Below are 15,849 nucleotides of genomic sequence, written 5' to 3'. Positions count from 1 at the left end.
CATAATCAGTTGGTGCTTTCCTTCTCATATCAGATTCAGTTCTTGAAACTGATTGTAGATATTGTTTTCTAACTTAAGAATTAGCATTTCATATTGTCATGTACAGGGTCTGTCGCATCTTACGCGCATTTAACATGCGCCATTTCAGCTTTACGCAGTCGGCAAAAACAAAAAAAAAGAGAGAAAAATAACAATTTTAATACTGTACCTGTAGTGCGGGCGATTCCGCCCGCCATTCAACTCAATGTAATTTTGACTATACGCGGTTTTCGCTTTACGCGCTAACCGCGGAACGGAACCCCCGCATAAGATGAGACTCGCCTGTAAATACATTTTACGTGACTTCAATCCTGAACTTGCAAATATGTATCTTTGACCAAAATATGTTTTTAATAGCATGTCTTAGGGCTTTAGACATGAAATGAATTAAATTTGTCAGCTTAAAGACAAGTTGCTCTTGTCATTCTTTTTAACATATTTTGCTTTAGGTCAGTTTTGCTGTATGTGATCCTACAATTGTAATGCATGATAAAAGAAACAAGGTACATCTTTTGTGTTCCATACTAGCATATAATTTCTAGTTTTACAATAGGTGCACCACATAATGGCTGCATGACATGAAGATTAAAAGGTCAATTGCCTTTGAGGCATTCTGAATAGTTAATGTAATGAGATGATCAAAAAACAGTGCTGCAGGTAGTGTCAGATGTGCAAAATTGCTTCCACTTCAGACTGGGAAATGGTTAGCATCATAAGAAGGTAATATGTTGCTGTCCACACAATCATTATTTAAAACTTGGTTTTGCTTTAGGAGGAATCTTGAAGGAAAATTGCTAGGAACATTTTATTATGTTGATCTGGTAAACTTCCACCCTATCTGCTTATGACTTGACAGAAGTGAGCATTGTCAAAAATATAGCAACCCTCCTATTATCTGTAACATATATCAAGATTCTTAAGAGTCTGCTATTTATTAAATATTTTACTTGGTAAATACCTTGAATTCTGTTGAAAAGAATTGTCATTATGTTGCCTTTCATAGTGAATATTAATGATAGGTTTAAATTCATTTTTTAATGACCGGTCATTGTGCTATTTCAAAATTTAATTATACTGAATGGATTTCAGGACCCATAACATTGACAAGATCTTTTCTATGTTCAGTTTATGAAACTGTTACCATCTTTAGTGCATTTAAGTATCATTGCTCAGCGGTTGGATGGATGAGCTGACAATTTATTTCCCTCTGGTTGTTTTAGTGTTCCTTCAAGGTCTGCATTGCTAACTTTGTATGGGGAAAATCAGGGTATTCTCATCTTGTACAAATCTGAGACAAATAGTCCTTTACTCTCTTGCAGCCATGAACATCTTTTCACCCATTTCTCTTTGTTTCCCTATATTCCTCCTTCTCTAGAGATCCCATGGCATAATAGCCCATCTTTTTGGCTAAGTTCACTCTGGAACCATTATCAGTGCCATTCCAGAACTGTCCAGAGGTTTTTTTTTTTTTTTTTTAATTAGTAGTGCAAGGTTCTCTACACTCACAGGGCTAAGGCTCTTGCTGTAACATTCCCGCCTGCAGCACCGTAGGATTGAGCAGTTTTGAATGACAAGTGGGAAATATTTGTATTGTACCTTTTATCCCCTTCAAACTGACCCTGGTTTCAAGGTTTGAGATGTATCCATAAACCTGAAGTATTATGTTTGTACCAAGGGAAAGTCTGTGAGGCCTTCTCAAACATCTTCACCTTCCCAAGAAACTGTTGTCTCTTTTTAAATAATTAGAGTTATTGGAGCAGGGCGATGGGACCCTGATCTTCCACTTCCCCAGCGGGTGCCCCAACCACCAGCTACAGAGTCATTTTCTCTTTCTCTCTCAGGTCCAGTGCCTCTTGAAGTATTTATCCAAAGTGGAACAGCTTCAACAGGAGAGATTGAGGGAGCCCCACATCAGACTGTCCCATAACTCAGTGATCAGAGCACCCTGCTGAGAGGTGGGAGACCCCTGTTCAAATCCTTTCTCCACTCGAATTAGAGGGGGTAAATGAACCTGGGTCTCCCACATTCCAGGTGGGTGCTCTAACTACTGGGTTAAAGATTATAAGGTGGGTGGCAGCACCACCACTATCTCCAGCCACTGTTTTGTGTGGAGGGAGGCAGATGCCTAACTCTTTCTCATAAGAAATTACGTAGGCACCTAAGCCACCTGACTCCAGGAGAGGGGTTCCTGGTTGTGGATTGCTAGCAGAGATAGGTGCTTCCCTGAAACCCAGATTTAGACATCTAAGTCCCTAAGGGGGAGGGTTTAGGACACACCCCTCTCCTCAGCATCTTCCATTGGCTATTTTAGGCAGCTCTCCACCTAGCTTGCTGGCTTTTCTGAATCACATTCTTAGGTGCCTAGCTATAAGTCCCTTTGTGGATCTGGGCCTTAGTGGCCTGGGATTAGTGTGTCCCCTTCCTGCTACCTATCCAGGAGTCAATTGTGTCCTGGCCTCTCTTCAATACCTTTGGTGTGTATTGAAGATTGTCCATTCCTGATGGTCCCTTTGATAAGATAAAAAGTAGGGGAAGAGGCAACTGGGAACCCCCCCACAGAGTATCAGGGAGAAAGGCTGCCTGTCTCCAGGAGAGGTGCGAGGTCACCTGAGCCTAGCCCTTACGGTGTTTTATCTGCTCTCAACTCAAAACATCAAGGACTTCACAGTAATTGAAAGAAGGGGCTGGTAATAGAAAGGACCACAATGCAAGGGAGAGAGATGGGATTCCTGTGGTTGTCAGAGTGTATTCAATTATGGTATAACTTCCAAACAACATAAATAGATGGGTTTGCTTCCAATCTTTGTGAATAAAACATTTGGGTTCAGTTCACCATAACCTGCAGGCTCACACAGCTCAGGTTTTGAACTCAGATTTTCTTCTACAACTAGATCACCAGTCTTGTCAGATTATATTAATCAGTTATATTTCATAGTGCATGAACATTTGTTACAGTGCAGTGTAGTTACACTGTAATTACAGTATGGTTCTAATTTTTGATACCTGTAATCACCAGTAATCCTTATAATCAGATTCTTAACTCATGTGCCCAACTCCCTTTTGTGCCTTTGAAAATCTTCCCCATATTACTTCTTATTAGCCCTGTAGTTTCATACTTAACACATGTGTTTTTTTTAGAATCCTGCCTTTAAATCCAAGTCTCTTTAACCCTGAGCCAGCAAATGATGGGTGTCTGGTGAAAGCAGTCTGTTTTGTCTGAGTATTTTGGAAAGCTCAAAATTAACCACTTTGCCTGATTAAAAATTGCTGCTGATAGTTTCTCTCTAAGTCATTGATTTTAATTCTGTTCTATTATTGCACTCATTTGTTGTTATTAATTTATTTGTTTATATTTATAAAGCACACATTCAGTATTCAATGTATTGCTAGCATGCTCTGGGACAAGGAAGACTGGTCTAGCAGATGGAGCATAGGGCTAGGAGTCAGTGAACCTGTTTTTTCCTCATCTCTGCCACTGACTCTGTGCCTCAGTCACCCCATCTGTAATCTTGGGATAGTGATGCATGCTCACCTTTTGTAAACTACTTTGAGGCCTATGAATGAAAAGCAAAGCATGGTGGCTGTTATAGAATAACCGCAGATAAAATAATAATGTACATAGAATCATAGAATATCAGGGTTGGCAGAGACCTCAGGAGGTCATCTAGTCCAAAGCAGGACCAACACCAACTAAATCATCTCAGCCAGGGCTTTGTCAAGCCAGGCCTTAAAAACTTCCAAGGATGGAGATTCCACCACTTCTCTAGGTAACCCATTCCAGTGCTTCACCACCCTCCTAGTGAAATAGTTTTTCCTAATATCCAACCTAGACCTCCCCCACTGCAACTTGAGACCATTGCTCCTTGTTCTGTCATCTGCCACTACTGAAAACAGCCATCCTATTTGGAACCCCCCTTCAGTAGTTGAAGGCTGCTATCAAATCCCCACTCATTCTTCTCTTCTGCAGATTACATAAGCTCAGTTCCCTCAGGCTCTCCTCGTAAGTCATGTGCCCCAGCCCCCTACTCATTTTTGTTGCCCTCCGCTGGACTGTCTCCAATTTGTCCACATCCTTTCTGTAGTGGGGGCCCAAAACTGGACGCAATATTCCAGATGTGGCCTCACTAGTAGATTCACCTTACCAAATAGAGGGGAATAATCACTTCCCTCAATCTGCTGGCAATGCTCCTACTAATGCAGCCCAGTATGCCATTAGCCTTCTTGGCAACAAGGGCACACTGTTGACTTATATCCAGCTTCTCATCCACTTTAATCCCCAGGTCCTTTTCTGCAGAACTACTGCTTAGCTAGTCGGTCCCCAGCCTGTAGCAGTTCATGAGATTTTTCCATCCTAAATGTAGGACTCTGCACTTGCCCTTGTTGAACTTCATCAGATTTCTTTTGGCCCAATCCTCCAATTTGTCTAGGTCACTCTGAACCCTATCCCTACCCTCCAGTGGATCTACCTCTCCCCCCAGTTTAGTGTCATCCGTGAACTTGCTGAGGGTGCAATTCATCCCATCATCCAGATCATTAATGAAGATGTTAAACAAAACTGGCCCCAGGACTGACCCATCGGGCACTCTGCTAGATACCAGCTGCCAACTAGACATTGAGATGTTGATCACTACCTGTTGACCCTGATGATCTAGCCAGCTTTCTATCCACCTTATAGCCCATTCGTCCATTCATACCCCTACTGATTCTTTTTTCTGCTATTTAGTCTCTCCTGATGTCTGTATGAAAGCTCAGTCATTCTTATATAGGGAGTATAACATAAAGTATAATCTGTACACTTTACACTCTGCTTATTAAAATCACAATTATATGACACAGGAATAACTTTATAATCCAATTTGCTATGGAATATAGTTGTCTTAAGGTCTTTAGGAGGAAAGTCTATCTACTGTTCCGAAACAGCTGTATAAATTTACCATGGTTGACTAGTTAGTAAGTCACTCACACTTAGAGCTTTTTTTTTACATAAGTAGCATATAGAACTATGAATTTATAGCATATAATATGTAAAAATATTCTGCTGAATATAAAATGGTTCTGGTCTCTCTTAGCTGAAAGTGGCACAGGAAGCAAAGTATGATGTGGGTGATTAGGCAAGGAAACAGGAGTCATTCCTGCTGTTCACCCTCTCATAGTGCCAGTGGCTGTTTGTCATTCACATACTGAAGACTTTATTCTGCTGTTGGGATTGAACTAACTTAACATAACTATATTCAAGACAATTTCAATATGAAAAAAAAAAATGAAAAAAACTAATCATTGCTTCAATTCACTGGATTTGAATTTTTGCATGGAATGCAGCTGCATACACATGTGTAATTCATTTTGCTTGATTTGCTGATCCCACTCACATGTCATTAAATAAGAGTTGCCAGCTGGCTTGTGCAGGTGCAGTCATTTCTGTGGGTTTCTGTGAATGGATGCTGTGGCAAGAGAGGAAGAGACAAAGACAAGGGCTAGGGTTATAGGCAACAGAGTGGGATCATTTCAAAGTTCAGGTAGTAGTCACTTGGAGAAATCTCCTGCTTTTAGAAACTGATAACCAGAAAACATGACCTTCAGTCTCTTTCTTTTCTTGGTGTCTAATTCTGTAACCTTTTTCTCCCACTGAGTAGCACTTATGTGAGTAATGCCATTGAAATCAGTGGGATTACTGTCATATGTGCTATTGACTGAAAAGGGGCTGCAGAATTGAGTTGTTCGTTGCTAGGAAGAAAGTTTATCTTTTAGATAAGAGTAGAAAAACTTTTCATTTGTGATTATTAGAGTATCTAATATTGATTCAGTGTTTTTGTTATCTTCCCTCATTTTAATTTCAAAACTTTACAGATTGTCATACTTGAAATTACTAAGGAAAATGTAAGTGTGTGGTGTTTTCTTCACTTGTTTTTAAAAACAATGGTCCAGATTCTCAGTTATTCTAAATTGCCATAGAAGCATTGAAGTTAGTGAGGTATGCCAATTTACACCAGCTGAGGATTAGTCCTATACATCTTTTAGCAAATCCCCAACACATTTTATACTTGTTTTTAAGAATTGGGAGTAGATGAATTTAACATTAAATGACTTGTTAGCATGAGGTGTGGATATTCCAATTCAGTGAGAACTTCTTTTGCCCCTGACTATTAGCATCTTAAAAAAGAAGAAATACTAGCTGCACAAGTGAACTGCTAGCAGTAGAAATATTAGCTGCATGTAGCATATATGTAGACACTGGGCTAAATCCTGCCATGAACGGGAGTTTTGTTTTAGGACAGTAGGATTTTGGCCCCTATATTTTTGAAACCTTCTATAAAATGAGAAAATCGATGACTTACGAGAAGAGGCTGAGGGAACTGAGCTTGTTTAGTCTGCAGAAGAGAAGAGTGAGGGGGGATTTGATAGCAGCCTTCACCTACCTGAAGGGGGGTTCCAAAGAGGTTGGAGCTTGGCTGGGTTACCTAGGGAGGTGGTGAAATCTCCATCCTGAGAGGTTTTTAAGGCCTGTCTTGACAAAGCCCTGGCTGGGATGATTTAGTTGGTGTTGGTCCTGCTTTGAGCAGGGGGTTGGACTAGATGACCTCCTGAGGTCTCTTCCAACCCTAATTTTCTATGATTCTGTGATTGAAACACACTTTCCATTTCTCTGATCTATCCTAATGAGGAGTGAAGGTACTAGATACTGATGTTTGTATATACATAACCCTGTCACAGAGAGACAAATTTTGCCCTCATGCATCTGCAATGTAGAAAAATACAAATCCCACCTTTTTCATTATAATGCAAGTTATGACAGAAGTGCCCACCCAGAGGTACAACTTTAATACCACAGTGACTAGTTCCACTGAAATCAATGGGAGTGCTTGGGGTAGCAAAGTTAAGCATGTGTATAAGTGTTTACCAGGCCTTAATTCTGAATTGCTTTTCTTTTCTCTTTTTCTTTAAGTGAGGTTTTTAATATTATGCCATCAGATTTTCCCCCCAAATTTACATAGCTCATATTTTCACTAAACAATGCTCTCACAATGAGAGCACCATTTTGTGATATCTTGTAAAGCTTGATAGAAAACAGAACTATACATGGGAAATAAACAATCTGTTAATAACATGTTGCCTTGGTAGCAAGGCAAACTCAGAAATCTTAAATCTCTAAATATGCAATTTATCTTTTAGGGTGAAGTGGGTGTTAAAGGAGAAAATGGTGTTTCTGGGCTTCCTGGGGAAAAGGTAAGTGTGACAATGCACTCTATATTCTTCATAGAGATATTATTATATGATATGATTATGGCATAACTATGATGTATTTATGCAAGATAGGTCATGTAAGATATTGAAAAAGTTATGATTTACTGAATATTGTCCTACTTCTGTGCATGTATAATTTTTGTATTTGAAGTTAGAAATATTGACTATGTATCTGTGTTTCAAATGTCTTTACACACGGGGAACACCCTCTAGACAAAAGACTCAGTCTAGATGGCTGGCTGGGAAGGGCCCATTCAAGTTAATAAACCATTAGGGAGAACAATAGGCCTTACAAGAAGCTTATTTCACACCGGGGGAAAGAGAGGGAGGCCTTCCTGAAGGATGCTATAAACAGCAGTTATGGCTGCTGTGACACTACAGGCACATGTGACCTGGTCACCTGGTGCTGGACTCCATATTGGGATATCAGTGTTTTTCCACTGACTGGCGTGGGAATCAAGCTTTGAGACAAAGCATATGTAAAAGCTATTTAAGGCAAGGGAGTTGACATCATTGTGGTTCTTCACTGACTCCCCATCCAAGAAGATTCCTGGAAACACCTGAGGAACATAAAACTGAGCTGGGGAGAAGTGCTGGACCCAGGCTAAAGGGATTTTTAGCCTATGAATGAAATATCTGGGGATTCCAAGCTGTAAGTTAGTGCAGCTTGCTCCTTAAGAATCTGCCAGCCTGTTTAACACTCAGGGTGAGAATCTGCTAATTCATATCCTACCTATCTAGTATGTTAAACTCAGTTTACAGTTTTGTTTATTTACTAGGTAAGCTACTTTGATCTGTTTGCTATCACTTATAATCACTTAAAATCTATCCTTTTGTAGTTAAACTTATTTTATGTTTTAATCCAAACCAGTGTGCATTTGACTAAGGTGTCTGGGGAAAATCTCAGCTTGGTTACCACAAGTAACCACATAGTCCCCAGGTGTTAAGCGAATATACTGCCAGATTTGACCAGGGCAGTACCGTACTGCTCTGAGGTCCTAGGATGAGATTCTGGTGGTTAGAGAGCTTGCACATAACTGCAGCTGGGTCTGTCCCCACTACCTGTGTGAATGCCGATGAAAGTGCAAGCTTGGAGGGCTTTGCAACTTGTCACAGCAGCCCAGTGTGAGAGGGAGCCCAGGCTGGTGGGTCAGAGGGCTCAGTGGTACCCCAGTTCCAGGTGGCACCCCGGGGGGAGTCCATCACTGTATGTTTGTACACATAATTGCATAGAAAATGTTAAGACAACATTTTATTGACATAAAATTGTTACAGTATTTCAACAATTTTTTAAAATAGTTAACGGGAAATTTCATGAAATCCCGGGAGGCTTTGTACTGTCAACATGTTAATATACTCTTATTCTTTCATCTTTAAAATGAATATCAAAGGTTAAAAATATATTTAAATCTATTTGAATCTCTGGAATCGTCTGTTTCTCTGTTTAGTATGTTTATGTAGAATAGCTATGTTGGTTAAATTGGTCTAATTTAGGGGTGGAGTGGTACAATATTATGAATGGAATTGACCCTCAGGTTTAAATGACTTAAATTCAATTACTAATTGAAAAGATTTTTTATGAACGTTAATAGGACAGTTGGGATTGAGAACATACTAATGCAATTCAACAATACAAATACATCTCAGTGGTTTTATTTATAGTAAGATGAGTATGAAATGAAATGAGCATTTCATGCTAATAGTATTAGGCAGAGAACAGCGAGTGACTTCTCTAAGAATCTGACAATTCAATTTCAGTATCACCTAAGAACTCCCCCATACAATTTATTGTAATCATATTTTATAAATTATTTTTTTACCATTTTAAAAGTAAATTGTACCCATTTGTCGAAACCCAGCCATCTGAAATTATAAAATGAGAAGCTCTTTGCATCAGAAATAAATTGTGAAATATATTTGAAAATTAGGTTTAATTACAATTTGAATTTTGGAGCCTACTACTGAAAGCTACATTTTAAAATAGAACAATATAATAGGGGACTGGATGACTCTGAGGATTGGTTTTGGAATAAAGAGCTTCCACCACCAGGTTATCAATTTAATTCCAACAGAATTTGGAAGTGACTGAGTGTTGCTACCAGAATAGTGGTGCAGCAGTGCCACTATAGTTAAGGTTGCATTACCACCTCTCTTTAAAGATTGACCTTCACACAAAGTCCTCTAAACTCAACATGCTTAGTCAGATTTTTCTGAAATTTGGTGTGCCTCAGGAGTGAGTCGTTTGAGCAAAATCTAGAGATCAGGCTATTCTTGTGATGTCAGTCAAAATGGTGTCAATCGGTCAGTTTTTTATCCAAGGTAGTGCATGGCACCCATTAAGTCTTTGGGGGTTCCAAATTGTGAATAGTATTTAAGAAGGCATTTGCTTCTTTGCCTACAGAGATGTGCAGTCTGGGAGGATTTCCGTGTGCATGCACCAATAAAGAAAATAATTGTCAGAGGGTTTCTATGCAGCCACTTCCCATCTGTAAATTACTAAAAATATGCATAGTAGAAAGTCAGCAATGACACTCAAAATAAAAATGGAAATATCGTACTTACTTGGCTCTTTCTCTGACTTTACATTTGTCTTTAGAAGTGTGGCATTTTCCAAAATATTTTGTCTACGTAAATTTTTACAATTTAGATTCTTCATGGGGGGAATTGTAAAAATCATCTTGCATTAGGATAAGCTCTGTTTAATTCCCATAATAAAACACCTCCTGTGGTTTCCATGATAAAAACAGGTACAAACTCAATTTTTCTAAGTAATTTGCCTAAATTATCAGAAGTTGTTTCTTCCCTAACACGAATGCTGTAATTGCATTTAGTAGTCCTCCTTTGGTATCCAGAGTTAATGTTGATTGTTTGGGTCCTTGCTCAGTTTACTGCAGCTTTGTCTCCCCAAAACTGTGGTCTGTTTACACTCAGCAGTTTGAAATATCAGAACTTTCCAGCTTTCCTGAGCATTGTAGTCCTTTTTCATTTCAGAACAAGTTAGAGCTGAATTGTCAGAATATTAAATTAAAAGTGAACTAAAATTAAATCTGAAACTGCTAGGTTAAAGCATGTCAAGAACTGTTTTAAAAAAATTAACCACCAACCTATGCAGGGTATAAATTTTCTGAATAATGAGGTACTGTGACGCTTTGGGGGGTTCATCCAAACAATTAAGGGGTTATGTCACCACCTGCCCTGTAGCCTTAGGTGCTTCTGTACTGTGCAGCTTAGATCCCTGACACCAGCAGCCTGCTTACAGCACAATGACTTCACCCTGGCTTCTATCAGCCTGGCTATTCTTTGTGCAGTGACACCAATAGCCTTCCAGTTCCCAGTCTCCCCAAAACCATGTCTTCTGCGGTGCTTAGTCCCTCACAAAACCTTATCAAGTTTGCTGCTTCTTTAAAGAGACAGTACCTAGCACCAGCCTGTTAGTTTGGCTGAAGATTTTACTCTTCAGTTTGAAACACTGCACTGAGATGGTTGTGTAATAAAACAAGATTAAGTTTATTAACAAAGAACTTGTATTCAGCGGATACCGAGTAGAAGGAATTGGGATAGAAATGGTTACAAACAAACAAAAATAAAAATACGTTTCTAAGACTAAAAACCCAACTTAACAAACTTTTGTTCGGAGTAGTTTTCTCACCACAGTTGTTCTTACAGCATGGCTGCAGGAAAGATATGGACAAATTGGAGAAAGTCCAAGGAAGAGCAAGAACAATGATTAAAGGTCTAGAAAACATGACCTATGAGGGAAGATCGAAAAAAATGGGTTTGTCTGGAGAAGAGAAGCCTGAGGAGGGACATACATTTTCAAGTTCATAAAACAGTGGTTCTCAAACTTTTGTACTGGTGACCCCTTTCACATAGCAAGCCTCTGAGTGCGACCCCCCCCCCCCCTTATAAATTAAGGCTGTGGATTCTCAGTCATTAGAGAATTTTTAGAACAGGTTGACAAACATCTGTCACGGATGGTCTAGATCAGGGGCGGGCAAACTTTTTGGCCTGAGGGCCGCATCAGGTTTAGGAAATTGTATGGAGGGCTGGTTACGGGAGGGGGTCGTGGCCCGGCCCCCACCCCCTATCTGCCCCCCCCCCCGGGACTCCTCCCCTATCCAACCCCCCTGGCCCTTGACCATCCCCAGAACCCCCACCCCTGACTGCCCCTCACCGCCCCATCCAACCCCTCCTCTCATTCCTGATGACCCCCCCCGGGACCCCTGCCCCATCCAACCACCACTTCTGCCTGTCCCCTGACTGCCCCCAGAACCCCTGCCCCGACTGCCCTCCACCGCCCCATCCAACCCCTCCTCTCATTCCTGACTGCCCCCCAGGACCCCTGCCCACATTCAACCCCCCTGTTCCCCGTCCTCTGACCGCCCCGACCCCATCCACACCCCCACACCCTGACCACTCCCCCGAACTCCCCTGCCCTCTATCCAACCCCCCCGCTCCCTGCCCCCTTACTGCACTGCCTGGAGCATTGGTGACTGGCAGTGCTACAGCTGCACCGCCCGGCTGGAGCCAGCCACGCCACCGCGCAGCAAAGAGCACTGGATCTGCGCTGCCCCATGAGCTTGCAGCTCCGCCTCCCAGAGCATGGTGGCGGGGCAAAGTGAGGCTGCGGGGGAGGGTGAACAGCAGCAGGGGGCTAGCCTCCTGGGGCAGGAGCTCAGGGGCCGGGCCAGATGTGGCCTGCGGGCCGTAGTTTGCCCACCTCTGGTCTAGATAATACTTAGTCCTGCCTTGAATGCAGGGGACTGAACTAGATGACCTCTCAAGGTCCCTTCCAGTCCTACGATTCTGATTCTTTTGCTTGTGGTATTGAATTCTCTCTCAGTGATGGAAATGGGAATTTCTGTCTGTGCAATCTTCAGTTCTCTCAAGTCCAAGGACACTATCATGCCTCTTCAGTCTTTGTAGGGACTGAAGCCTCATACAGATTGTTTTATTCACATTAAATTCTGTCACACTTACAGATGTGTCCAGGTTCCATTTATATTTTATTAAGGGTTAATAAATGATTAGTAGATGGTTTACTAGTTAATCAGTATTTATAGAGTCCAACAGCTCAATCGGTTGCTTATAACCATCTATAATATTTACTGTTTGTCTGTAACATACTTATAAACATCTATGAATTCTTTATTAACCCTTTGAAAAACGTGTAAATGGAACCTTAATATCAAATGTTACTGTGACAGTGTTTTACAGGCCTTGTTTGTCTTCCGCTTGAGACACCCCTCTGCTCAAGGAAAATCCACTCAAACAGTGCTACTGACCAGACTTAGTCATCCAAGGTAGGTCTATACTGCAATAAAACATGCACAGCTGGCTCAGGTCAGGTGGCTTGGGCTTGGGCTATGTGGCTATAAAATTACAGTGTAGACATTTGGCTTGGGCTGGAGACCAGGCTGAGATCCCAAGAAAGGGGAGGGTCTCAGAGTGTTACCTGCACAAAATTCTCTGTTACTCGCACCCACTTTTACCCAGTTCCTAGGACTCAAGGTGTAACCCTCTTAATTTAGGAACACCTACCCTTACCCAATTCCTAGGGCTCAGGGTGTACTCTTTGCAGGTTTGCAGGACCTTTTTACCAGTGAAAGAGCCTTACATACTAATATTCTTATCCTCTATTTATTAACAATTACCAAGCAGAATACACATGCTAAGCATACAATGCTATGCTCACCAATCCTGATCAGGCAGGCGGACTTTCCCTGTTGGCCAGGTAAGGTCAGTCTTGTCTGCATTCTGGTTGCTGCATGTCATGGTTGTGCAGGGCATTCTTAGCAGCTTTGATCTTAGGCTGTTTCTTAGAGGTGAGTTCTTCTTCCAGGTCTTTCCTTTTTTCTTATTCTTCTGCTCCTTCAGCTGGTCTCCTTCTTGGACCCCAATTTATATAGTGAAACTTGAGTCCTGCTTAGCCATACCTTAACCAATCATTTTTCTAAAATTTTACTAACCAATCCTAGCATGCTGTAACAAAATTATCTAACCAATCATACCCCACCACCTTAATTAATTTGCACCTAGCAAAACTAATTCTGTAACAGACAGAAACAATCAAAGAACCAGACAGAGATCATACAGACAAACAATAGAGAAGTGGGGACCATAAAGACAAAACAATAAAGAAATGGGGATTTCACAACCAGAACTATTGATAAGTGATTTCTTGCCAGACAGAATGCCATCAAACAAAGTTTTCTTTAATCAACTTAAGATCGGTTTCCGTATCTGGTGATGGTGGGTGATATTAGGACAGGATTGCCTTCTTAACAGCCCGATATTACAGTAACTGCTCACTTAAAGTCGTCCCAGTTAACGTTGTTACGTTGCTGATCAATTAGGGAACGTGCTCATTTAAAGTTGCACAATGCTTCCTTATATCGTCGTTTGGCAGCCGCCTGCTTTGTCCACTGCTTGCAGGAAGAGCAGCCCGTTGGAGCTAGCTGGTGGAGGCTTGGAACCAGGGTGGACTGGCAGCCCCCCTATCAGTTCCCCGTTCCCCTAAGTTCCCTGTGTGGCAGCTGCCCAGCAGGCTGTCAATTGCCGGCAGTTCAGCTGTCTCTCCTCCAACTGCCATGTCCTGCTCCTGCCCTCTGCCTTGGAGCTGCTCCTGGGAGCCTCCTGCTTGCTGTGCGGGGGGGGGGGGGGGGGAAGGAGGCTTGTGACGTTGCAGTCTATATGGTTTTATAAAAATATGCTAATGAGTGAATATAATGTAACTGGAGTATGCTTCATGCAAAAGGTCTCTTGTAAGGTATCATTACAAAGCTTATAATCTACTGAGTGTGATCATCCTATTTGTATAAATGTACCACTCTTGTATCTGAAACTAGATATAAGAAATATAACTCTGAGGGCCTATTGTAGTTATGCAAAGTGTGGGCCATTAATGGTGGTTTGGAATCTTGATGACTCCCATTAACCAGGACAATTGTCTGCAGATGGCTGTTTTACCTGTGAGCCTTCCTGTATATGTTTGTGCTGGCAAGTGGACAATGAAGTCTTGCAGTGACATGTGATCATATCACCTGAACTGGAATCATCTTTAACCTGGTGTCTTTCCATTGAGAAGGAGGGGATGGGAACCCAGAGAGGGACAAAGGATTCCCGCCTTATGCAAAAGATATATAAAGGGGTGGAACAGAACAAAGCAGTGGAGGAGCCATCATGAAAAATCCTCTAGCTACCACCTGAGCTGGAACAAGAGCTGTACCAGGGGAAAGAATTGTGCCCAGACCTGGAAGGTGTCCAGTCTGAGGAAAAAACTTACTGAAGCATCTCTAAGGGTGAGATTATCTGTATTCAGTTTGATTAGACATAGATTTGCGCTTTTTATTTTATTTTGCTTGTTAACTTACTTTGTTCTGTCTGTTACTACTTGGAACCACTTAAATCCAACTTTCTGTATTTAATAAAATCACTTTTTACCTATTAATTAACTCAGAGTATGTGTTAATACCTGGGGGAGCAAACAACGGTGCATATCGCTCTATCAGTGTTATAGAGGGCAAACAATTTATGAGTTTACCCTGCATAAGCTTTATACAGGGTAAAACAGATTTATTTGGGTTTAGACCCCATTGGCAGTTGGGCATCTGAGTGTTAAAGACAGGAACACTTCTGTTAGCTGCTTTCAGGTAAACCTGCAGCTTTGGGGCAAGTAATTCAGACCCTGGGTCTGCGTTGGAGCAGATGGGAGTGTCTGGCTCAGCAAGGCAGGGTGCTGGGGTCCCAAGCTGGTAGGGAAGGCAGGGGTAGAAGTAGCCTTGGCACATCAGGTGGCAGCTCCCAAGGGGGGTTCTCTGATCCAACCCATCACAGGGCTAATGTCAGGGTGTCCCCCTTCCCCCCTGCTCCTGCACCCCACTTACCTCATCTCCATGGTGGGGGTGAGGGGGATGACAGGACACGGCTCAGGATGGAGGGAACTTCCTGGGAGCAGCTGCTGTCTCAGCTTGCTGATCTACTTAACAAGGCAGTTTACTTAGAGTGGGGTCAGCGTACTTAAAGGGGCAATGCACATCTCTCTCTCACACACAGGGTGTGTGTGTCTGTCTGCCATGCTGTCTCCCCTCCCTCCATTCATGCTGCCTTGTAGAGTGTGAGGCTACATGAACAACAATGGGTTAACCCTTGAGGGCTCAGCCAAAAGCTAATTCATCATTTAGCAGTAAGGCATTCCCTGGGAAATATCCCACCCTCTGACTTCACCACCTCAACCAAGCTTCACAATCATCGCTGTGTACAGTGTTAAATTGTTTGTTTAAAACGTATACCCCCTATTTACATTAATTCTTATGGGGAAATTGGATTCGCTTCACATTGTTTTGCTTAAAGCGAGGAGTTAATGTACATTGTTTTAATGTAATTTAGATGGAACGTGAGGATGTGACTTTCTGCTTCTTGATTAATGGCTGCTGCTCTCCTAATATAGCTGCGGACAAAGGCCTTAGGCCTTACAACATGGCTACAGGAAAAGGTCTCAGACCTTACAAGATGCTGAGCTTCAGCCAGGGCCGGCTCCAGCATTTCTGCCGCCCCAAGCAAAAAAAA

The 15,849-nt window shown here is 41.9% G+C and overlaps 1 protein-coding gene across 1 annotated transcript in view; it reads left to right on the top strand.

Moving 5' to 3' along the window:
* Positions 1-15,849, top strand: part of COL19A1 (collagen type XIX alpha 1 chain) — a 331,665-nt gene that overhangs the window by 60,581 nt on the left and 255,235 nt on the right. Inside the window, exon 9 of the mRNA XM_029912234.1 lies at positions 7,210-7,263. Within this exon, the coding sequence (XP_029768094.1) occupies positions 7,210-7,263 (54 nt within the window). The remainder of the gene's footprint in view (positions 1-7,209; positions 7,264-15,849) is intronic.

The sequence above is a fragment of the Terrapene carolina genome, unplaced genomic scaffold (assembly GCF_002925995.2).
Source record: "Terrapene carolina triunguis isolate 2854851 unplaced genomic scaffold, T_m_triunguis-2.0 Scaffold42, whole genome shotgun sequence".
In the NCBI taxonomy this organism is placed as follows: domain Eukaryota; kingdom Metazoa; phylum Chordata; order Testudines; family Emydidae; genus Terrapene; species Terrapene triunguis.
This window is presented reverse-complemented; position numbering and strand designations above follow the sequence as displayed.